General features: G+C 43.4%; 1 protein-coding gene across 1 annotated transcript in view; it reads left to right on the top strand.

Moving 5' to 3' along the window:
- Positions 1-23,365, top strand: part of DENND4C (DENN domain containing 4C) — a 108,108-nt gene that overhangs the window by 69,642 nt on the left and 15,101 nt on the right. The window contains exons 16-25 of the mRNA XM_065406964.1: positions 702-834; positions 1,360-1,566; positions 4,541-4,669; positions 5,584-5,728; positions 6,082-6,228; positions 8,865-8,990; positions 11,910-12,044; positions 13,601-14,757; positions 18,322-18,502; positions 20,130-20,239. Coding sequence (XP_065263036.1) covers positions 702-834; positions 1,360-1,566; positions 4,541-4,669; positions 5,584-5,728; positions 6,082-6,228; positions 8,865-8,990; positions 11,910-12,044; positions 13,601-14,757; positions 18,322-18,502; positions 20,130-20,239 — 2,470 coding nt within the window. The remainder of the gene's footprint in view (positions 1-701; positions 835-1,359; positions 1,567-4,540; positions 4,670-5,583; positions 5,729-6,081; positions 6,229-8,864; positions 8,991-11,909; positions 12,045-13,600; positions 14,758-18,321; positions 18,503-20,129; positions 20,240-23,365) is intronic.

The raw sequence follows: 23,365 nt of genomic DNA, 5'->3' as shown, positions 1-23,365 counted from the left end.
AATACCAGCTACTGATCACCACCTGGAAATTCTTATTTCTAATTACATTTCCCTATGTATGTTCCATGTTTTCTTCCCCTGCTGGTGCTGTGTGCATATCACACCAACTGCAGTGGAGTATGCCTGTTTCAGTCAGGATAGCTAGTGAAACTGCACAGGACCACTGAATACACACCATAGACTGCCGGCAAGGGATCTGTCCTTTTGGATGCCCTGTGCTCTTTAACTGGATCCCATGAGTCCAAAGGGTGGTAGAACCTGCCCCTCTCCTCCCACTGTGGCTATTCTGCCACCTCCAGCCCCGTGGCAGGAGATGCCTAATTCTCCTGTCTTCCCTGCCCTGTGAAATGTTTGGAGGTTTCAGGGTTGCTCCTGCTTCCAGCTGCTCTCTCCTGATTCTACTAGCCACTGAGGTATGGAGGCCTTGCTGACTCACTGGTCTCCTGTCTCTGCTGGGCTCATGGATCAAAGGGGAGTCCTTCTGATGTCTTCCCCCTAACCTTCTCTCAAGAGGAAGAGCCTTCCTGTCCTTCCATTCGCTCCCATTTTGTTGGGTTCTTTACAAAACATTCTTTGATCTCAATGTGCTGATCCCTTCAGCTTGCATGTAGAAGGCCTTTGCACCAAGTATTTAAAGTTGGAGCAGAACAACTAAAAGATTTGGAAATTTAAATGACACTTCACTTTTCTTTTTTTAATAGCTATAAAAACTTCCCAAGACTAGATTTTGAGCTCTTCGACAGGCCACAGGAGCTCAAGCTTTCATTCAACAGGCACCCAGCTGGAGGTAACATTTCAAATAGTCCAGCACTCATGGCAAAGAGGACAAAACAGGTTAGATTTTTAACTAGTGCTGCCTTTATATAATATAGTGTGTGTGAGCATCAAAAACTACGTTGGTGTTGGGTCGAATTGTTACCACCCATTTATGCTAGAAGTTAGTGTGGTGTTTAAAGAATAGATGTTTGTAACTTTGAAAACAGATGTATGTGTAGAGGAACGAATCAAAATAAATATGAATTTACAGAGGCGGTGCTTCCTGTATCTAAGGCTATACTTCAGAGCCAAACATGTGTTGGTGTTTATAGTATAATACATGCTATAATAAAGAAAGTTGGAGCAGATTTGAAGTGGTATTAATATGCATTCTCTTCCCCACCTTATGAAGAGCTTTACAGAAGGGAGACTCTGATGAGAAATACAGCTTAACATTCATGTTTGCATGGTTTCCTCCAGGACAATGAGCTGCAGGATCCCATTTTAAGAAAGCTAGTATCTGATTTAAAGAAATTTTCCTCCAAATTCAAGGTGTTCTGTATTTTGTGTGTTTATATCCTTTTTGTTTTCTGCCTTTTACAGGAGATAAAAACTGCCCATAAATTAGCCAAGAAGTATTACACAAACCCACCACTGTGGGCTAAGTGCCTCTTTAGTCACTGTTATAGCCTATGGTTCATTTGTCTGCCAGCCTACATCAGAGTTTCCCATCCCAAAGTCAGAGCACTGCAACAGGCATATGACATTCTTATTAAAATGAGGAAAACCGATGTGGAACCACTAGATGAGGCAAGTACCCTCCTTCTTTCACCCCCCCCCCCAAAAAAAACCCCACACCTATTCAATGGGATTAAGGTACAAGAACATGTTAATCATCAACTGTTAATGTTTCACTTCTAAAAATAAGTAAAGTTCAAGCTTGCTACCTAGCTTACAACTTTTGTTTTTAAACCATTTTTTAAATTTTTTTATTTTTATTAAAGCCTTATTGAAATAACGTGCTGAAAGCTGTGCAGTTAGTTTGGGAAGCTGGAAATTAAAATCAGTTTTCAATACTACCATGCTAGCAGAGGCAGCTGTGCCATAAATTGGAGGTGGAATTTATCACCCCTCCTGAGATTATTGGTGCAGAAAGCATCAACCATCCACCTAGGATTCTGCCAGAGCAAGCCATCTTGAAAATAGCATCATATAGCTTTTGTAAATATGACTATATTTTCAGGTTATAAGTGTATTGGCAGTATCTGTCACTGTCCAATGTAGAATTTAATCTACAAGGCAGTACTGGTTACAGTTGAGTGTTTGTTCATTTTGTCCTCAAATGTCTGTTTTTGAAGTAACTTAAAACCAAAATAACAATGGGCTCTTCTCACTAAATGTACATTTTGAGTGTTTTTTAATTTGCTGTTTGAGTAACCTATGCAGAAAGTGTGACCAACATGTCAGACCTGGCTGTAAAATAGACTAGTACTATTCTGGGAAACTTGGATGGCTCAGAGGTGAATATATTGAAAATGTCCCTTGGTCTAAAGCCTCTTATCTCCAGGCATATAGGAACTACTGATCTGAGTTGAGTTTGAACTAGGAATTATCCTGTGACTGCTAATTGGCCTACTTGAAATGAGACTAATGGTCCCAGTACATTCCCAGTGGACGAGTATCAATCTCACAAAAACCACTTCCACGGTTGCATTAACTAGTAACCTCATACTGTGCCTCATTAGAGAAACCCAGGGATTTAATGGGCATAGAGACGGGGTTTCTCTCCCTCCTGATTCAGGGTTGAGGCACCTTGATAAGACAAGATGGGGAAGCTAGTACTGAGGTAGCCTGTGTTCTACATGCTCTTTGGAGAGAGCTTCGCTGCTGTCACCCTACTCTATCTTACATGAGTGCTAAAATTCACATACTATTTTTGCTCTTACCCTTACTCTTGCATCACATTTAACATAAAGGTGGATTGCTTTCACTGTTCAGAAAGGTTTCTGTGCAAAAACAATCGTTGTTTTTTTGCAATTTTCTTGCTTTGTGTTGCAGTGTGAAATGAGATTTTCCCCACAGGCTGTAATTAACTTTCAAAGAGTTATTTTATGGTAATTTTCACTAATTTCTCTAAAACCACTAAATATGCCCCATTTTAGAATTCAGCGAATTATTTATTTATTTTGGTAACCATGGCTAGTATTCTGTAGCTTTGCACAGAAATAAGCTTAGTAAAATTATCTTTGCACAATCTCATTTTAGTGAAGGGGGGCACCCTTCAGGGCATGGATTGAATTTAATGGGGGTAGATACAGTTGTGACTTTGGGAATATAGATTCTCACACACCAAATTTTAAAAGGCACAAAAACATTAATTTTCAAGTCTGAAGCCATGCTAAATTTAAAAGATGACACTGATACATATTGCTAAAATGTTTTACATTTTTGTGTTATGTCTGAAGCAGGCTAATCCTTAACTTGAAAATAGCTTTCCCGATAACTTGTCCTTTTCCATCTGGCAATCAGATATGTATAGGGTTACCATATTTGAACATTCAAAAAAGAGGACACTCCATGGGGAGTGTTGGCCCCGCCCACAGTCCACCCCTGCTCCTCCCACGCTCCGTCCCCAGTCTGCCCCAGGTCCCACCCCCTCCCCGCTTGGCCCTGCCACCGCACCCCTCCTCACCCCCTGGCCTGCCACTGGCTTGCTGCATCCCTCCTCAGTCCCCCACCCACAGCTCGCCTCCTCCCACCTGCCACTCACCTCCTCACTCCCCTGCCAGAAACCCCCATTCCCGCCCCGAGAACCCCTGCCTGCCTCTGGCTCACCACTTCCTGCCTCCTCACCCCCACCCATCCACCCGCCGCTGGCTCCCTCGCTGCTCGCCTCTTCAACCCCCGCCGCTGGCTTGCCACCCGCCTCCTCACCCTCCCGCCCGCTGTTGGCTCGCTCGCCTCTTCACCACCCGCTGGTGGCTCACCGCTCGCCACTTGCCTCCTCACCCGTCACCAGCCAGCCACTGGCTCCCTCGCCGCTCGCCTCTTCATCACCCCCTACCCGCTCACCTACTCACCCCCCCCACCCGCTGCTGGCTCACCGCTTGCCTCTTCACCCCGCCCCGCTCACCAACTCACCCCTCCTGCCGAAGGTCCCTCTGGCTCCTAGGATCAGGGGCAGCCGAGGGGTCTCCATGTGCTGCGCCCACCACAAGCACGAGCTTCGGGGCTCCCATTGGCCGGGACTTTCAGGCAGCAGCAGCCTGAGTCGGGGGGGCGGAAAGTTGCTTCGGGCCCCGCGGTGGAGAGTGGCGGGAGCCAGGAAAGTTCCTAACCATCGCCGTCTGGCTGGCTTGGCAGGAAACCTTCATGGCGCCAACCCCTACGGCCGATTACCTGAACCTGGGAGTTGTAAGTTGCAGCCACTCAGGGTCCCCTTCCCCTTGCTAGGGTTACCATACATCCGTATTTTCCCAGACGTTTTTAGATATTTAAAAATTCCTCCCGGACGGCGATTTAAGGACTATAAAGCCGAACATGTCCAGGAAGATACGGATGTATGGTAACCCTAGATATGTATAATGGAGTAAATGTGAGTATCCTCAGCAGTGTTCCCTGATGCCAACATGATCGTCTTACTGATTAATTTGTGCTGCCTCTCCTGGCCGTTGAGGATTATACGTTGAATAGTAGTTTTTGTGTGCCTTTTCTCTCTTGCAGACTTCAGTACTTGTAATGTTCCTTGAAATTGACCATGTTATGGGTTTCTCAATCTTATTAGGTGTGCTATAGAGTTGTAATGCAGCTCTGTGGACTTTGTGGTCATCCTGTTCAGGCTGTGAGAGTCCTGTTTGAAATGAAAAATGCTGGAGTACAGCCGAATGCAATCACCTATGGTTATTACAACAAGGTAAGAGATCTCTTAATGAAGCTGGGGCAGGTAAGCAGTCACTTACTTGACATTGTTGTCTCTCATTGTCTTTGTCCTACCTTCCTCAGGTGCATTGTGGAGGCTGATAATCTTGAATGGTTTTCATGTAGATCTTCTTGTTTTGTTTATTGGCTGGTTGCCTGATTGGGCTTGCTGGATACACAGACTTAAAATGTACTTATTTTCATGGCTCAGTGCATACTTCACTTTTTACATTATTTTGTATGTATATATGTCTGAGAGTTCTCTGTCTGAGTTGGTTAACCAAATATGCTGTTGAAATTTAACTGCGGTCTCGTCCAATTTTTATCATGCCTAAGTCTTGGAACAGGCCCATAATTAGGGTATATGGCTGAGGATGGGGGATCGAAGAGGTGGTGAAATAGCTTCTTCCCACACATACAACATATAATTTGACCTGATTTTTTTTTTTTTTTTTTTTTTTGTAACTCTGCAGACACCAGTCTGCTGTCTTCTAATTCTGTGACACAGCAGATAGAATTGCTGACCTTCCTTTTGGTGAAGGGTGCAGTTCTGCTTCTGCTACTTTGAGAGATCCACAAGCTGAGAGGGAACGTCGCAGTGCAAGTAAATCACTCCAGCTGAAGTCAGTGGGAGTGGAGGGCTTAGTGGGGCTCTTGTTGGTACTGCATTGTAAATAACAAATATGCATCCCACAGTCTATTTAAATCATGCTTTTCACAATCGAATGTTAGTCATTCAGGACTGGTGTTCTACGCACAGCCTTGAGACCAGGGGAGAAGGGCTCTTAAAAAAATCAGTTTTAAAATGTTTTCATTTCACATCTTAAAAGAGAGCAGTTTTTCTGTAGAGGGTAAGAGGGCAAGCTTACTGACTAAGCAGTTACTACCATAATGCCTTTGATTTTGCAGGCAGTTTTGGAAAGTCATTGGCCTAGCAGTAACCGCAGTGGTATCTTTCTGTGGACGAAGGTACAGAATGTGGTCCGTGGTGTAGCACAATTTAGGCAATGCCTAAAAAAAGCAACAAGGAGCTCACAGGTGTCTGTGATATCAGGTAATGTATAAATAGTGACTGAAATGGACTCACTTCTGCTGAACTAGAATAGGATTTGCATTCTAATGATTGCTGCTAGCATGATATTGTATGTGTGTATTTTCTAAATGTTTCCAAGTAAGGAATATTTTTCTGAAGTGCATAAAAATAGGCTGCTGCCAAGTTTATGCTCAGTGATATGAGGGTGTCTCACATTGAAAACTAAATTGCTTTGGTCCCTTACTCCATATCCTAATTATATTTATGTAACTATAAGTATCTGCTGTGAGCTGGAAAGGTTTGATTGACTTATTTAAAGTTTGACAAGTTTTCAAATCCTCTCTTTACTGACTAGCTCTCGTTCATATCTCTAGCTCCTCGGAATGCCACGGGTGGAAGTGATGGGGACACGGTGAGCCATGGTAGCGTGGATAGTTCTAATGATGCTAACAGTGGGGAGCACACACTCTTCGTCAGAGACTTAGTCAGGCTTGATTCCATTGATAATCACTCTAGCACAGGTACTAGAGTCTGCTGGGTTTCACTACTAACAATTCCACCAACAGCAAACTCCTCTCTCATTTCCTGCTGATTCTTTCCTCCCTAAACACTTTCCCCCTCTTTCTGAGGTTGTGCGATATGAATGGCTGAATCAATATACTTGTAGAAAAGGAAGTATACAGTAGTTGCAGGATATTCCTTTTTATTGCACATTGGTACTCCATGCTCAATGTAGAGTAAACCATGGCACAATGACTAACTCTTTAAACTGATTTTTTTGTAATTGTATTGCTGGTGAAGCAGTCACATGGTCCATATTTTATTTTGTCAGGTTTTTTTTTTAAGAGAACTCTCCAAGCCTCTAATTATGAGCATTAGCAATTCTTGCTGGCAATTACTCATGCACACGACTGATAAAATCTACTGGACTAAAACAAACTCTGTGTGTAAACTCTCATTTGTGTTTACAAGTGAGGGTGCAAAAGTTGCTCAGACATAATTGGAGACCATTGTTTTCAAATCTGTCTTTAATATTAATTGAGGGTAATTAAAATTCCAGAATCCGGTATGTATGTTTGATCACTGTAGTGCATACTTTATAAATTACAGTTTGCAAACTGCTACCATGGTTTTCAGAACTTCATAATTACTGTAAATTATCTGAACTTTGTCATACATATAATCTTTGGGAGAGTGTCTGAGAGTGGAAAGACTTTTGAAAAGCCAGAGAAGAGCTCTGCACTGAATATGGTGTGTACTCGAACAGACAAATTAGAATGAAATAATTCACCTCCAGAAAATTACTTGAGGTGACAGGTTACCAAAAGAGTTCATCTGCTTTCCTTCCCTACTGTAAATCTGATTATACCCCAGACCATACATTCAACTAAACCTCCTATATATTCGTGCATCACAGGACCTATTGTGCATATGGTTGTCGCACACCCTTTTTCATTTTTTAATATCTTGAATCTTCCTTTAAAGAGAACTTGAATCTGATTCCTGAGCTGCACCTGATGTACTTGTCTAGATGACTGAACTTTCCTTCTCTCTGCTCTTTGTTACTCTGCTTCTTGCTCTGCGTTCTCTTGGTGCTGCATTTGTCCTTGGCTGTCATGGTGTGGGGTGCAGACTTGTATGGTGTGAAGTCTTGGATGCACATGTGCATTAATTCTGCCTTTTGAGTGTTACTGCTGCAGGTAAATTTCCCATTTATTAATAGGTTATTTTCACTGATGTGCAAGGAGGGTGTGGGGGGAGATTTCTACATGGCTAAAGTGGTGATAGAAGAAAATAAAGATCAAAGGATATCAAACTTTTTCTTATCGAGTTGCTTGTAGAATAGATCCAAAACATAAATTGGTAGTTACTTAGGCTTTTTTAACTCTTATCAGTTCTATTCTCCATGTATGTTCTATGGAGATATCAGGCATTCAAAACAAGTTTGTTATTCAGCTTTGTAACTACTAAGGAGCCAGGCGAAATTTCTTTGGTACTTGAGGGTAATTTGCATTGTACTTTTGTGTTTTGAAACAAGCTCATGTATCCGAAGACTTGCTAATAGGCAGGTTTAGGAAATAGATCTCAACATGCTCTATGTTATGCTATGGAATGAATCCCATCTGTTCTCTGTTAACACTATTTCCATCATAACGTCTGTGCTCTTTTTGGGTGCAAAAAGAGCACAGACGTTATGATAGCTGAGTTTTGGGTTTCTATAAAGTTGACGAGCTGTCTAGGCTGACCACTTTATAGTAACAAGGTGGGTGAGGTAATATTTTTTTTATTGGACCAACTTCTGTTAGTGAGAGAGACAAGATTTCGAGGTACACAGATCTTTTCTTCAGGCCTGGGAAAGGTGCTGAGTATGTCACAGCTAAATACAAGATCCGACACAGAGTTTAGCATAGGTAGTTAGCATATATATTGTAAGGGACCATTCAAGATGAAGTGGCCCATTAACACCCCTGTAGTCTTAGGACAAAAAGTGGGTTAGTGAGTTACAGGTTGTTGTAATAAGCCATACATCCAGTGTCTTTATTAAGACCATGATTTTTAGTGTCTAACAAAGTTATAAATTTAAGCTCCCAGGCTCATCTTTTGAAGGTGTTGTGCAGGTTTCCTTTGAGGGTGAGGACTGATAGGTCAGATATAGAGTGATTGCTTTGTGAAAAGTGTGCACCCCCAGGTGATATAGTGTGTGTTATTTTTCTGAGAGTTCATTCCAGAGCAAAGTGATTCTGTCTGGTTTCTGTGGTGTTTGGTTCTGGTTCATGCAGTGTACAAAATTTCAGTCATCCCTGCCTTTCAAATGAGCTACCATAGTATACTGGTGGGGATGCACTTAGCAAATTGTGTAGTGTACAAGTTATTGAGAATGTACTATACTGTAGTATATTGTGGCAAATAGACTATTAAACCTAAAATAGGCTTTTTTTATTCTTGTCTTTGCTATTGTTTTCTGCTTTTACCATTACCAATTAAATACTGTGTGTATGTTTTGTGTGCTAGGCATTGGTGATCTCCTGACTCAATATTTTTAGCCAAAACTAGATGTAGCACAAACAAGTTGCACTTTAATATCTTAACGTGCAACATAATTTCTCAGTTTAAAACAGAAAACTGTTAGACTACTTGCTTGTATTCTTTTCAACAGGGGGTCAGTCAGACCAAGGCTATGGATCCAAGGATGAACTCATAAGGGTTGATGGAGATAATCTTCTTGCAGCTGAGACACTAGCAGAAAAAGATTCTTCTTGTAAAATGGAAGACCTAACAGGAGGTCAAGTATTTAGATTTACATTGATAGGGGTTTATTTTAAATTTGTCCAGTCCATTTAAAACATTCAGAAGGCTTTTAATAGATGTAATTCACAAAACTACAGTCACCACATGATTGTCTTTTATTATTCTTGTTTATTTCCTGTTCAAGGGATCAATTAAAGTACAGCTATATCATAACTGGGTTGCTGGCTTGAGTCCAATCCATGTCAGTAATGACCACAAACAACCATTTGTTAATTAACTGTTCTGTGGCCTATTTGAAATTAGTAGTGGTGAGCCTAAGTCCAGTTCCCATATCACATTTGGCACTCTTATCTGCAGGGAAGCAAAGGACAGCATGGGTGTGGAGATGATTCCTTTGGTTTCACCCTGTGTCAGGGCTCATAGTTAAGGCTATGTTTGTCATGGAGGTCATGAAGTCTGCTTCAGCCCCAGGGGCTCTCAGGATTCTGGAGCTGACAGCCAGTGGGGCGTGGCGGGGGGGCAAGCGGGGGGTAGTTCCCTTGACAGGTGACAGACTCCTGAGGGGGCCCTTCTCAGGGTTCCAGCGACAGGCGAGAGTCTCACGTGGGGAGAGGGGGACGCCTTGGGCGAGCGGCTTGGGTGTCTCGTTTTCTCTTTAGGAAATACGGTCACCCTGCAGCTCCCAGCCGCCGTGGTTGGAGGTGGAACCCCACAGCTCCCAGACACCACAGTGGTGGGGGAAACCATGGAGTCTCAGCAGCAAAAGTCAGACAGGTCATGGCTTCCGTGAATTTTTATTTATTGCCCGTGACTTGTCCATGGCTTTTACTAAAAATAACTATGACAAAATCTTAGCCTTACTCATAGTCATAGAATTTAAGGCCAGAAGGGTTCCCAGATCATCTAGTCTAACCTCTTGTATATCCCAGCCCACCAGTACCACTCAGTACCTCCACACTAAACCCAACAACTGAAATGAGACTGAGATATTACAACCCTCAGGAGTCTTCCCATTGATAGACCTCCAGTAATAGTTAAGCTTGTGGTGCCATTGCCATGTCACTCTGCTTTGTGAGCAGAGAACACCAGGATTATCAATCTGGCAGCTCCCACCATCACTAAATTCACTTTAAAAAGAAATATATTTAAAGCTGTCATATTCGATAAAATGGAGATGCCATGGCAGAATGTGTGTGACTTGACCAAGCCTCCATTGCTCTTTATAAAGCTTCTAGACCTTTCACATTGGTATGTAAGTGCTTATCAGTGTTGATGGATATACTTAGGGCATGTCTACACTACAAACTTAAGTTGACCTGTTAGGTCAACTTACAGGCACTGCAGTGGTTCGTGTCCGCACTGCCCTCCTTCTGTTGGTGGTGCGCATCCTCACCAGGAATGCTTCCACTGACTTAAGAGGGGCAGTGTGGAGGGCTGAGAGCCCGGGCTCTCAGCTCCATGCCCACCGGGAGCCCGTCTACCTCCCTCCCCCTCTGGCTCTCTGCTGGGAGCCCGGGCGGCAGCTGAGCTCTAGGTAGAGCTGCGCCCCCCTCTCCTTATCCCCCCTCTCCCCCCCGCACTGGGGTGACAGCCCCAGCTGTAAGCCCAGCTTTCTTGTCAATTTCATGGCTCCAGCCAATGTACGTAGCCCGCAGTGTCTACACAGACACTGCATCGCCCTGATTATACCAACATAAGCCCTATGCCTCCCATGGAAGTGGAGTTATGTCGGTGTAGGAGGGCACTTGCATCGGCAGGAGCAAGGCTGTAGTGTAGACACTGACATAATTAGGTCAACATGAGTTGTCTTACATCAGCCTAACTCTGTAGTGTAGACCAGGCTTTAATAATTAGCATAACAACCTTCTAGATTATGCTGTGTACAACTAGAATCAATCACCCACTTCTTAGAACTAATATTGCCTTTCATCGTCAAAGTGCTTTACAAACATTAATCCCCAAGGCAAGTAGTAGTTCCCTAAATACTGAAGTTAAATGATTTGCTCATGATACAGTTCCCTGGATTGGTCAATGGAGTAGAATTTAAGAGACCTGGGTTCTAGTCCCAATTCTGTCATTGACCTGCTTTGTGACCTTGGAGAACTCGGTTTTCTGTCTTGTCTACTTAGATTTTAAGCTCTTCACTGCAGTGTCTGCCTCTTACTATGTGTTTGTAAAGGTGTAGCACAATGGGGCCCTAATTTCAGTTGGAATCTAATCTATTATTAGTACTAACGCAGATGGAATCTGAGTTAGTGAGCTCTAGAATCTTTATACTAGCTCCCTGTCCTGTTCTTAACCATGCTTCTCATGGAAGCCTACCAGATAGGTCCAAGGTGACTTGATATCACAGTTGGGTATTGCAGTTGCCTTTCAGTGTCAGTGTGACTCAGAACAATGCCTGATGTTGTCTATGCTAAGAATGATACCAAGGCACAATACAAGTGAAGAACCTAATTATCTCTTGTTTTTATGGATCCTTTTCTTAGTTTTCTGTAGACATTTTCCTGTAGTTTGAAGAACCATCTATTTTGTTTTCTTTTTGAACACATTAAGCTGTAGTTATAGGCATAATTTATGTGTGCGAGCATTCTTGGGTTATGAAGCAACAATTGCTGTTCACAATAATATAACCACTTATACAAAATCCATATATGAAGGTCTGAGAATGTTTGTTTGTTCCTACTTACACTTTATGCTGCCTGCAATACTTCATCCACATGGTGCAGCTGGTGAGAGAAAAGCTGTTCTTATAGAGCCAAATCCTGCAGGCTTTGGAATGTATTAAATTAATTGCAAGAAATGCTCAGCGCCTAGAAAGATTGGCATCTGTGGGCACTGTACTAAGAAGAGAACAGCTTGTACATTTTATCTAAAATGTATCTTCCAAAACAATGCAGATAAAGTTATTTGTTTAGACCGCATAATTAAAGATGGGTTTTTCTTACTCTAGAGGTTGGTGGTACTGGTGAAAAGCATCAGCAGAGTGCAGAACCTCATAGTTCAGCAGAACCACCTGCTTGGGGAAGCAGTATTGTGAAAGTTCCATCTGGCATTTTTGATAGCACTGGCAGGAAAAACAGCAGTGGTGAGTTACTGAGTATATTGTTTAACACAATTGTTATCAACAAAATTTGAAACTGCCTCTGGCTTCTTGTAGTTTGTTTAACTTGGATGTTTGGTAAATGGAATCTTGAGTTGACAGAATGGTCCCAAGTACAGGACAGTGCACTGGGGAGTCAGGAGACTTGGGTTGTATGCCTGGCTCTGCCACTGACCTGCTGTGTGTCCTTGGGTAAGTCATTTCACCACTCTGCGCCTCTGTTTTGTATCTGTAAAATGGCAATAATATTTGCCTTCCCCTGTAAAGCACTTTGAGATCTATGGATGGAAAACACTATGAAAGAGGCAGTATTGTTGTTGTGACTACTGCCAATTGTTGGTGGATGGTCTTTTGTCCTGATAAGTGGAATTACCAATTACTAGAAGACACCATTTTAACTTTAACGTTACTATCTGGGATTTGCAGAGATGTAGCACGTTTGTCACCTTATTGTGATGCCCATGGAGTGGACATTCTCTATCCTGTAATAGGAATACAGCTTACTACCGGCTACCCAGTGTTGGTGGCAGGGACAGCTGCAAGAGTCCCAGAGTGCTAGGTCAGCATGTAACTGGTGTGGGAAGATTGAGTCTGACTCAGGCGGTGGTAAAGCACCTCATAGACTTGCTGCACATGACAGATAAGGGAACTGACAGCTGTTAAAAGAACAGACAGAATCAGTGTGAGATTGAGCCACATACAGACCTAAGCACCTTTAAATCACCTAGTGAGGTCCCATTGAAGTAGAATTACTATACCCACTAAGCAGTCGTTACTGCCGTTACGTTTCATTAGGCTTACATTAATTGTCTGGGTAATCTTGATTGAAGTGGGGTGTACTGTAATATTCAGAGGTTTGGTGCTCTCAGTACAAAGGCAACTTCAGGCATAAGCTAAGAAGAAGGCTATTAAAGAAGGAATCTGGAGTAGCGCTAGGACTACTATGGTGAGTTCCTGACAGACCAATCCCAAATTACTCTTCTCCAGTTATGGTGATCCTTTCTCCAAAAGCACGTATCTATGTTCTTGACACATGCAGATGATGTCTGTGGGACTTAAATTCTCCCCAGAATTATTTGTCCTGCGTGCTTCAGTATTGTCTTGGAAGCAGTGCCACAGCCAATGCAAAAAAACCCCAATCTTCTGAGAGCTAAAGACATTGGCAATAAACTGAGCATAGAGAGGGTAGAGTCCACCCTTTTTGGGAAAAGAAATGATGCAGAGTGAAGCAGGTGGACCACTGAGCTTGGTGGAAAGAGGGAGTGACAAATGTCCATCTTTGCTTGGGTGCTGCAGCCTGCTCATGCAGGCTAATAGTATGTGTCCGTAACTAAAGCACTAACTTTAGCTTTAATCTTTCCGCATGTAATTTGTGACTCAGTGGTACTTTTGTACAATTGCTCTAAAGTATATTTACCACTTTCTTATTAGGAAACTTGTAAATAACCCAGACCATATGACCTTCATTTAAATTATTTCCTTACCTTGTTTTCCCCCAACACATACTGCTATCACATTAATGCCATGTGCTTTCTTTTTAGGAACTGCATCTAGCCCACTCTTTATAACTCAGGATCCAGTTGAAGATTCAGTCTTTCATGATGCTTCTCCCAAGAAAACAGGTGAAAAAGGGCAGAAGAGACAAAAGCTCTTTTCAGAGAGGAGCTGCAGTTTTAGCACTGAAAGCAGAGCAGGTATGCTGCTGAAGAAAGGCAGTTTGGACTTGAGCGCTAGTGAAATAGCAATAATGATGGGAGCAGATGCCAAGATCCTCACAGCAGCTTTATCTGGGGCCAAAACTTCACCCCCTCACACTAGTAAATCCAGTAGCTTTGACAGTATGGGTGACCAGCAGGTCTCTGGGCTGAGTGGCACCAGGACTCATGTGAGCGAAGGTGCTCAGGAACTAGAGCTTAAGTCTTCACCAGTGCTGGAGGAGCCTGAGGAAGGGCAAGAGCACCTTGAGAACGGAGGTGAGGACAGTGCAGCCAGAGCTGAGAAAGTTCATGCCAAACTTCTGGATGGTAATCAGCCCCCAAACCAGAAAACAGATGCCAGAGATGCAATGACTAAAAGGAATAGCTTCTATGGAGTGATTAAGCCTGTTGAAAGGGAAGATGTTGAAGTGGGCTTGGACCCTTTATCTTTGCTGGCTACTGAGAGTATAGAACCAAAACCCTCAGAGCCTGAAGAAAAGATTGTGTCACCAGTTGTAGCACGTAATCTGGCAGATGAAATAGAAAGCTATATGAATCTAAAGAGCCCCCTGGGTAGCAAGTCTTCCAGCATGGAGCTTCACAAGCAAGAGAGCAGAGAAGCAGCAGCCTCTAGTGCACTTAGTTGCTCCCAAGAGAGGAGATCAAGCTTACCTTCAGATTCTGTCCCACCAGCCCCAGAGAAGAGTGAAAATCGGAAAAGTCCTTTAGTTTCCAGGTCTAAAACCTTTACGGGGCGACCAAAGCAACAAACCCATTCACGAGTTCAAAAGGAGCGGCCTCCATCATTAAGGGCGTTGGGTCGCTCTTCACAGCATGGCTCATTGGGGTCTGTGGTAACAAGTTTATCCAATCTGAAGCTAGACAATATACTCTCTGGACCGAAAATAGATGTTCTGAAGTCTGGAATGAAACAAGCAGCTAATGTAGCCAGTAGGATGTGGGGCTCTGTAACCTCACAATATAACTACTCGGATGATGAGGCAAGTAGATTTTAGTTTGATATTTCCTGTGCAGAAGGGGGCATTGCTATTCAAGATATTTGACTATTTAAAGTGCCTTATTTTTTATAATCTGTTTATTCAATTTTTATTTTTATTTTTTGTTGAGTCAATACATTTTTGGCGTGTGTGTGTTCGTTCTTATAGCACTAGAGATAAAACTATGGCCTGGCATCCTCAGCAATTGTTTTATTTAAGAAACTGTGAGCAAAAATCACTTTGAAGTGGACATCATTTATCAAAACACTTCATGAAACCAGATCAAGATTTATTACATTATTATATGACACTATATGGGATTTTTTTCCCCCAAGGGCGTTTGTAGTGAAGATAAATTGAATTCCAGAGTTTAAAGAAGCTAAATTGGTGGCAGATTGGGGATTTAAAAACAAAGTTGGTAGAGGACATCCAGGCAGTATGATTAAACAGCATCCTTCAGGAATTTGGAGAAAAAAAAATTAGGAGAACGGGGAGAGGGGACTAAACTGATTCAAGGGAAGGCACTAGAACTGGATCCAAAGGGGAGGCATGATTTTTTTTAATCTCTTCTCTCCTCTCCTTCCCCTACCTCCCAATGCATGTTATGTCCTTATATCTGTAAATATATTTATATTTCCCCTTTTGAAAAGACTCTTGATCCAATTTTCCTCTCTAGCTGCTGTCTCTCTTTCTCCTAAGTTTTCTCTCCAAATTCCTGGAGCATATTATTTACTCATACTGCCTGGATTCCCTCTCTTCCAGTTTTCTGTTTTTAATCCCCACCAACGTGGCTTCTGTTCTTTCCACTCTACTTTAAACTGTCCTAACCAAGGTCACTATTAATTTCTTTTAACTAAATCTAAAACGCGCAGCTTTTTTTTTTTTTTTTTTTTTGGCCCTGTCAACATTGGTTCTCCACTTGTGAGGTAACGCCCTTCTCTTCATGTGTCAGTATAATAATGCCTGCATCTGTAATTTTCACTCCATGCATCTGAAGAAGTGGGTTTTTTACCCACGAAAGCTTATGCCCCAATAAATCTGTTAGTCTTTAAGGTGCCACCGGACTCTTTGTAGCTTTTCCTTAGTCGTCTTGATCTGTCCGATGCCTATGACAATTATCACTTACTCCTTTCCTTTCCTTCCTCACTTGGCTTCCATGACTGGGTTTTCCTGGTTGTCTTTCTACCTTGCTGATTTTTCCTTCAGTATTTCCTTTAATAATACTTCATCATTTCACCTCCCCTCCTATTTTGGCATCCCTCCGACGTTCTGTTCTCAGTCCCCGTCTCTCTTTGTATCCCTGTGCTACATCCCTACATCTTTCTCCACTATCAAGTCTTGCATCTTAATTACCTGCCTCTCTGTCCTGTCCTCCTTCTCTGGGATGTCCCATACAAACTCTGGCTGTTCAAAACTGAGCTTCTTGTCCTTTCTTTCTCATCCCTGTCCTTTGCCACCCTTCTCTGCTGTTTAACAACTACACTGTCCTCCTTGTCTCCCAGGATCACAACTTCTAGGTCAGGGGTCAGCAACCTTTCTGAAGTGGTGTGCCAAGTTCACTGTAATTTAAGGTTTCCCGTGCCAGTAATACATTTTAACATTTGTAGAAGGTCTCTGTCTATATTCTATAAATAAACTATTGTTGTATTTAAAGTAAATAAGGTCTTTAAAATATTTAAGAAGCGTCATTTAAAATAAAATTAAAATGCAGATCTTATCAATTTAGTGTGATCCTTGCCTGGGATCCTTGTCTGGGGTTCCAGCCACTGGCCCTGCTCAGCCCGCTGTCGGTCTGGGGTTCCATTCACTCAGCCGGCAGTGAGCTGAGTGGGCCGGTGGCGGGCTGAGCAGGGCCGGCGGGGGGCTGAGTGGCTCAGTCCGCTGCCAGTCTGGGGTGCCGGCAGCACTCAGCCTGCTGCCAGTTTGGGGTTCCGGCTGCCGGCCCCTTGCCAGTTGGGGTCCCAGCTGGCGGCCCCACTCAGCCTCCTGCCGGCCTGGGTGAGCAGAACCCCAGGCTGGTAGTGGGCTGAGGGGAGCCGGCGGTCGGGATCCCAGCTGGCAGGAGCTGACGGGACGGAACCCCAGACTGGCAGTGGGCTGAGTGGCTCAGCCCGCTGCCGGTCTGGGGTCCTGGCCACCAGCCCCACTCAGTCCGCTGCCAGCTGAGTGAATGGAACCCCAGACCGGCAGCGGGCTGAGCGGGACTGGTGGCTGGAACCCCAGACAAGGATCCCAGACCCTGCTCAGCCCGCTACCGGTCTGGGCTGAGCTGGGCCAGTGGCCGGGACCTCAGACGGGCAGCGGGCTGAGCGGCTCAGTCTGCTGCCGGTCTGAGGTCCCGGCCGCTGGCTCCACTCAGCCCGCTGCCAGCCTGGGGTTCCATTCACCCAGGCTGGCAGGAGGCTGAGTGGGGCCGCCGGCTGGGACCACGACTGGCAAGGGGCCGGCAGCTGGAACCCCAGACGGGCAGCAGGCTGAGTGCTGCCGGCACTCCAGACTGGCAGCGGACTGAGCCACTCAGCCCGCTGCCGGCTGAGTGAATGGAACCCCAGGCCGGCAGCAGGCTCAGCGGCTCAGCCCACCGCCGCTCTGGGGTTCCGGCTGCTGCCCCGTTGCCAGCCGGGGTCCCGGCCGCCAGCTCCACTCAGCGCCCGCTGCTGGCCTGGGGACCCCCAAGGAACCCCAGGCTGGCAGTGGGCTGAGCAGACCAGCGGCTGAGACCTCGGCTGGCAGGAGCCGGCGGCCGGAGCCCCAGAGTGGCGGCAGGCTGAGCCGCTGAGCCTGCTGCCGGCCTGGGGTTCCATTCACTCAGCCCGCCGCCGCGTGCCATCAAAAATCAGCTCGTGTGCCACCGGTTGCCGACCCCTTTTCTAGGTCATCTTTCTGACTCTTCCCTATATCCAGTATCCAAAACTGTAACTTTTGCTTTTTTTGGTCTTTCTGCCATTCTCATCTGTCCCCGTCCAATCTATCCAAAATGCAATTGCTGAAATAATCTTCTCCTGCCATTCTAACTGTTGTCACTCCACTCTTTAGATCCCCTTTTATTTCTTTTTACCAGAAACTCAGTTTGTCCTCACTTCCAAGGCCCTACAGACTTTCTTACCCTCACCTATGTCTGTGCTCTCCTTTACTTCAACTACCATTCCTTTCTTTTTCTCCTGCTTTTGCCCTTAGTACTTCCTATTTTTTGTCTCCCCACCTTGGACTTTGCACCTGTTTTTTCTCACTGATCCTGCACCTGGAAACAATCAATGTTCTGTTTTGTCACGAATATTCTCCTCCTTCAAATCCTTTCTTAAAACTCTCTTCTGTCAGCTTTCCTTACCACCAGTAGTCTGCAGTGTCCTTCCTCCCATGAGCTCTTCGCCAATGTGTTTTCTTGCCGGTATGACTTGCCTCACTTGGACTGTATGGGTCGGGATGAGACGTAATCTGTTTTGTAAAGAAAGTGTAAACCTATAGCGCTGCATGAATTACTTTTAATAATGATTAAATGTCAAAGAAATACATGTGGTTCTGAAAATACTGGAACAAAATGTTAAGTTCCTTCTTTTTGAATTAAAGGAAGAAACCCATCGACCAGACTTCACCTTTCCTCCTGGTTTTGAAGATCATATCTTAGGAGACAATCTGTCACCAAAACCAGGAATCCCTGGGTTGGTAACCAGTGAACTCACACAAAGCACTACCAGTCTTGGCAGCAGCAACAGCAGCGGAGATGTAGGGAAACAGCACTACACAACAGGTTTGAATTTTTCCTTCCTAATTCACTATTTTTGGAATATAATGAAAAGGGGAAGCTGCTGTTCATCAATACAAGAGTGAAATGGCTCAATGCAATGGGATCAGTAGCACTATCAAACACAAGAATTTATCTGCAAATGTGAGTTGATACACTTTGGAAAGACTAATAGCCTTCTCTTGTAAGTACAACATAGTGAATACATCTCTTTGTTATGTAGAACAAAATATGTTCATAGTGCTTTGTACAAGATAGTCAGCTATAACAGGATTTCCTGAGTCTGGAGAGCCTGGAAAATATTACATCTTTTCTTTTTTGTCTAATTCTTATAGCTATGCTAAACCTACTTATTCATATAAAATCAGCGTTCTATACATGAGTATCCCCAGAATATTAATATTAATAATAAATAAAAAATGAGCAGCCAGATTTTTCAAAGAGCTCTCATTTAGCCATCTAAATGATGTGGCCAGATCTTCAAAAGTGCTCAGCACCATTTTGAATAATAGGAGCTGCTGGGTGCTGAGTTGTTGTGAAGCTCTGAAGTGGTTAGTGGGTATATCTAAGTGTACGTTGTTGGTGTCTTCTTCTCCGTTCTAAAACTGAATGAACCTTGATATCCTCAGTGATCAGGATTACAAACCACTCTGGCCCAGGACAGGAAGGGACTAATGGTCTATCCTGGGTATTGGGACTTAAATTTGCCCCATCCTGCAACATCTACTAGAAATGTTAAGTCTGGAGGGAGGGCCTTCCACATACTTCTCATCAGGAGGGAATATTATATAAGGGAGAAGAGTCAGGTTTGGAGAGCAGCTGCCCTAACCAGGGGAACGCACATGCCTAGAGGGAGATGGATTGCAGACCTAAGGATTGCAGCCTGCAGATGGGGGACTTCCCTTGGAAAGGAAAGGCTCAGTCAAGACTGCCTGCTGTGAGTGGCAGAAGTTGACCAGGACTCTGAACAAATGGGACTAATGGGGGTTTCCTATCTGGAACTGATCCCAGCCTATACTCCACTTGGGCAGCAGGATTTTGATGGTTTTGCTAACTTTTTTTTTTTTTTTTTTCCGGTTGAATAAAGAAGTTGACCCCCCCTCTCCCCCCAACCCTTAGTATCACCCACAGGCTTATCCTATTTTTTGGCTCAGCCAAAACCAGTGAGCGCCTGATGTGACACTTGCACCCCTAGCTTGGTGTTTCTTCTCATTGGTTTCCTTTTCTTGTTCTTTGTGTGGCTATATCAATATTCAAGAGATGTAGGCATTGTACAATAACAAATAGTTGGACAATTCTTTTTGCTCTTCAACTTCCTTTCTCTTTGGTGAAATCTGTTAGACATATCATTCCTATCACTTTTCCTTTCCCCCCCAATTTCCTTGTGCCAATATATCATATATTTATTAATGATGCACAAAAACTACTTGGAAATGCTGATGGCAAATATAGGACTCTATTGTAATGTTTACATAACAATATTGCTGCTATAAACTTACTCATACAGAATCTTGGAACTAATTCTTCTGTAGTCTTGGCAATGTCACTTTTTTTCTGGGTTAGTGAAACTATCCATTTGAAGAAAAATAAACTGCATTTACTTTGGATAAAGAATCTAACTACTCCTATACAGGTGAGGTTTCGTTCCCAAGAAGTATGAAAGGTCTGGATTCTGAGAAGTCAGAACATGGATCCTCCCACAATACCAGTTTGTCCAGCATCTTCCAGAACTGTGCAATGGAGGTAAAATGATGTCTAAGTTTTTATTTTAAAAAATATTTTGGTATGAAGAAACACACTCAGTATACGGGCTTCTTATATTCTCATGGTGCAAAATGCCCTTTCATTCTGTTAACTTCATTAAGAAGAGTTCAACACCTTCAGGGTCAAATCCTACAGTAATTTTAAATACAAATGAATTTAAATAAACAAGGGGGGGGGGGGAGGGGACAACCAAGTTCCTTCAGAATCATTCTTCTTTGATAACTACTCCTTACTAAGGCCATGTCTACACTTACACTGCTTTGATCGATGCAGCAGGGGTCGATTTAGCAGGTTTGGTGAAGACCTGCTAAATCAACAGCAGAGTGCTCTCCGGTTGACTCCAGTACTCCACGGAAGCGAGAAGAGTAAGGTAAGTTGAAGGGAAAGTGTCTCCTGTTGATGCAGCACAGTGTAGACACTGTGGTAAGTCGACCTAAGCTATGTTGACTCCAGTTATGTTATTCACGTGGCTGGAGTAGTGTAACTTAGGTTGACTTACTGAGGTAGTGTAGACAAGGCCTAATGGGAAACTGAATTAGCATGCTGCCTTCAGCATCTCCCATCGCTGCCTATTGGTGCATTTTAACCTTTTGTTTGATGTCTACGTGACTAACAGAAACAGCTTTGCCTCATGATAGCAGTTCCTGCAGCTCTTTCAATTCAGGTATCCAGGACCCAAATAGTCTCTCTGTTTTAAACAACTGTTTGATCTCCTGGAGGATTGAGGAGCCTATCTAACTGTTGCACTACATAGTGTGATGAAAAATAAAGGATAGTAAAAGAAAATCCTTACTACAGACTTTGAAGTGCAACCCATTGTGTTCAAAGAATGAAACTCCAAGAAAATGGGAGTCATAGAAAATAGACTTGAAAAGTATAGAGGTCCTATAGTCCATCCCCTCCTCCATTACTTGATTCTTTTAAAACTGGACCTCACCAAGTCCTGGGACTTCCACCAGTGAAAACTTGCTTCAACCAACCAAGTTAAAAAGAGCAAAACATAGCTCTATCTCTCATTACTATCTGAATGTAACCCAGATCATCCCTGATCACAGCTAGAACTACAAAACTTAACATTATTGGCATCAAGCTATGTTTCAACATCATTTACCAGCTCCATGTGTGGAATTTGTTTTACATATAATTCTGCAGTATTGTATCTCATGATAGAAAAGGTAAAAGGAGTAAGTATGTGCATTTGAACTCCTTTCTGCCTTGTGATGGAGATTGAGAAAAGCTGCAGATTTCTTCAGTGTTCCTCCACACATCCATGTTTTCAATGTGTGAAGCTTTTACAAAGTGTCCTTATTTGTAAAGGCCTAGTAAAAACAGGAACGTACAGATTTATAATAAACACTTTAGAGGCATTTTGTCAGTGTTAATGTTTGTATGCGTCATGTATGTTGAATGTGTCAAAAGTGGCATGTAATTGCTAAATAAGAGCTGTTCTTATTTATTTAGCACTTAAATAGTGCTTTTAATAGATCTCAAATCACTTGACAAAATGGATGAATGTTGTTCCCATTTTATAGGTAGACAGCAATCCACAAAAAGGCTAACCAAGTGGCCTTTAGCATAGCGAGTAAGTGGCAGGGCTGAGATCTTCAGACTGTCATTCTGATGCCATATAGACTCATAGACTTTAAGGTCAGAAGGGACCATTATGATCATCTAGCCTGACCTCCTGCACAACGTAGGCCACAGAATCTCACCCACCCACTCCTGTAACAAACCCCTAACCTATGTCTGAGTTATTGAAGTCCTCAAATCGTGGTTTAAAGACCTCAAGGTGCAGAGAATCCTCCAGCAAGTGACCCGTGCCCCACGCTGCAGAGGAAGGCGAAAAACCTCCAGGGCCTCTGCCAATCTGCCCTGGAGGAAAAATCCTTCCCGACCCCAAATATGGCGATCAGTTAAACCCTGAGCATGTGGGCAAGACTCACCAGCCAGCACCCAGGAAAGAATTCTCTGTAGTAACTCAGATCCCACCTCTAACATCCCATCACAGACCATTGGGCATATTTACCTGCTAATAATCAAAGATCAATTTAATTGCCAAAATTAGGCTATCCCATCATACAATCCCCTCCATAAACTTATCAAGCTTAGTCTTGAAGCCAGATATGTCTTTTGCCCCCACTTCTCCCCTTGGAAGGCTGTTCCAGAACTTCACTCCTCTAATGGTTAGAAACCTTCGTCTAATTTCAAGTCTAAACTTCCTAATGTCCAGTTTATATCCATTTGTTCTTGTGTCCACATTGGTACTAAGCTTGAATAATTCCTCTCCCTCCCTGATATTTATCCCTCTGTTACATTTATAAAGAGCAATCATATCTCCCCTCAGCCTTCTTTTGGTTAGGCTAAACAAGCCAAGCCCTTTGAGTCTCCTTTCATAAGACAGGTTTTCCATTCCTCGGATCATCCTAGTAGCCCTTCTCTGTACCTGTTCCAGTTTGAATTCATCCTTCTTAAACATGGGAGACCAAAACTGCACACAATATTCCAGATGAGGTCTCACCAGTGCCTTGTATAACGGTACTAACACCTCCTTATCTCTACTGGAAATACCTCACCTGATGCATCCCAAGACCACATTAGCTTTTTTAATGGCCATATCACATTGGCGGCTCATAGTCATCCTGTGATCAACCAATACTCTGAGGTCCTTCTCCTCCTCTGTTACTTCCAACTGATGTGTCCCCAATTTATAACCAAAATTCTTGTTGTTAATCCCTAAATGCATGACCTTGCACTTTTCACTATTAAATTTCATCCTATTACTATTATTCCAGTTTACAAGGTCATCCAGATCTTCCTGTATGATATCCCGGTCCTTCTCTGTATTGGCAATACCTCCCAGCTTTGTCATCCGCAAACTTTATTAGCACATTCCCACTTTTTATGCCAAGGTCAGTAATAAAAAGATTAAATAAGATTGGTCCCAAAACCGATCCCAGAGGAACTCCACTAGTAACCTCCTTCCAGCCTGACAGTTCACCTTTCAGTATGACCCGTTGTAGTCTCCCCTTTAACCGGTTCCTTATCCACCTTTCAATTTTCATATTGATCCCCATCTTTTCCAATTTAGCTAATAATTCCCCATGT

The sequence above is a fragment of the Emys orbicularis genome, chromosome 6, assembly GCF_028017835.1.
Source record: "Emys orbicularis isolate rEmyOrb1 chromosome 6, rEmyOrb1.hap1, whole genome shotgun sequence".
Classification (NCBI taxonomy): Eukaryota; Metazoa; Chordata; order Testudines; family Emydidae; genus Emys; species Emys orbicularis.
Note: the sequence above shows the minus strand (reverse complement) of the source record. Positions and strands in the feature narration are given on the sequence as shown.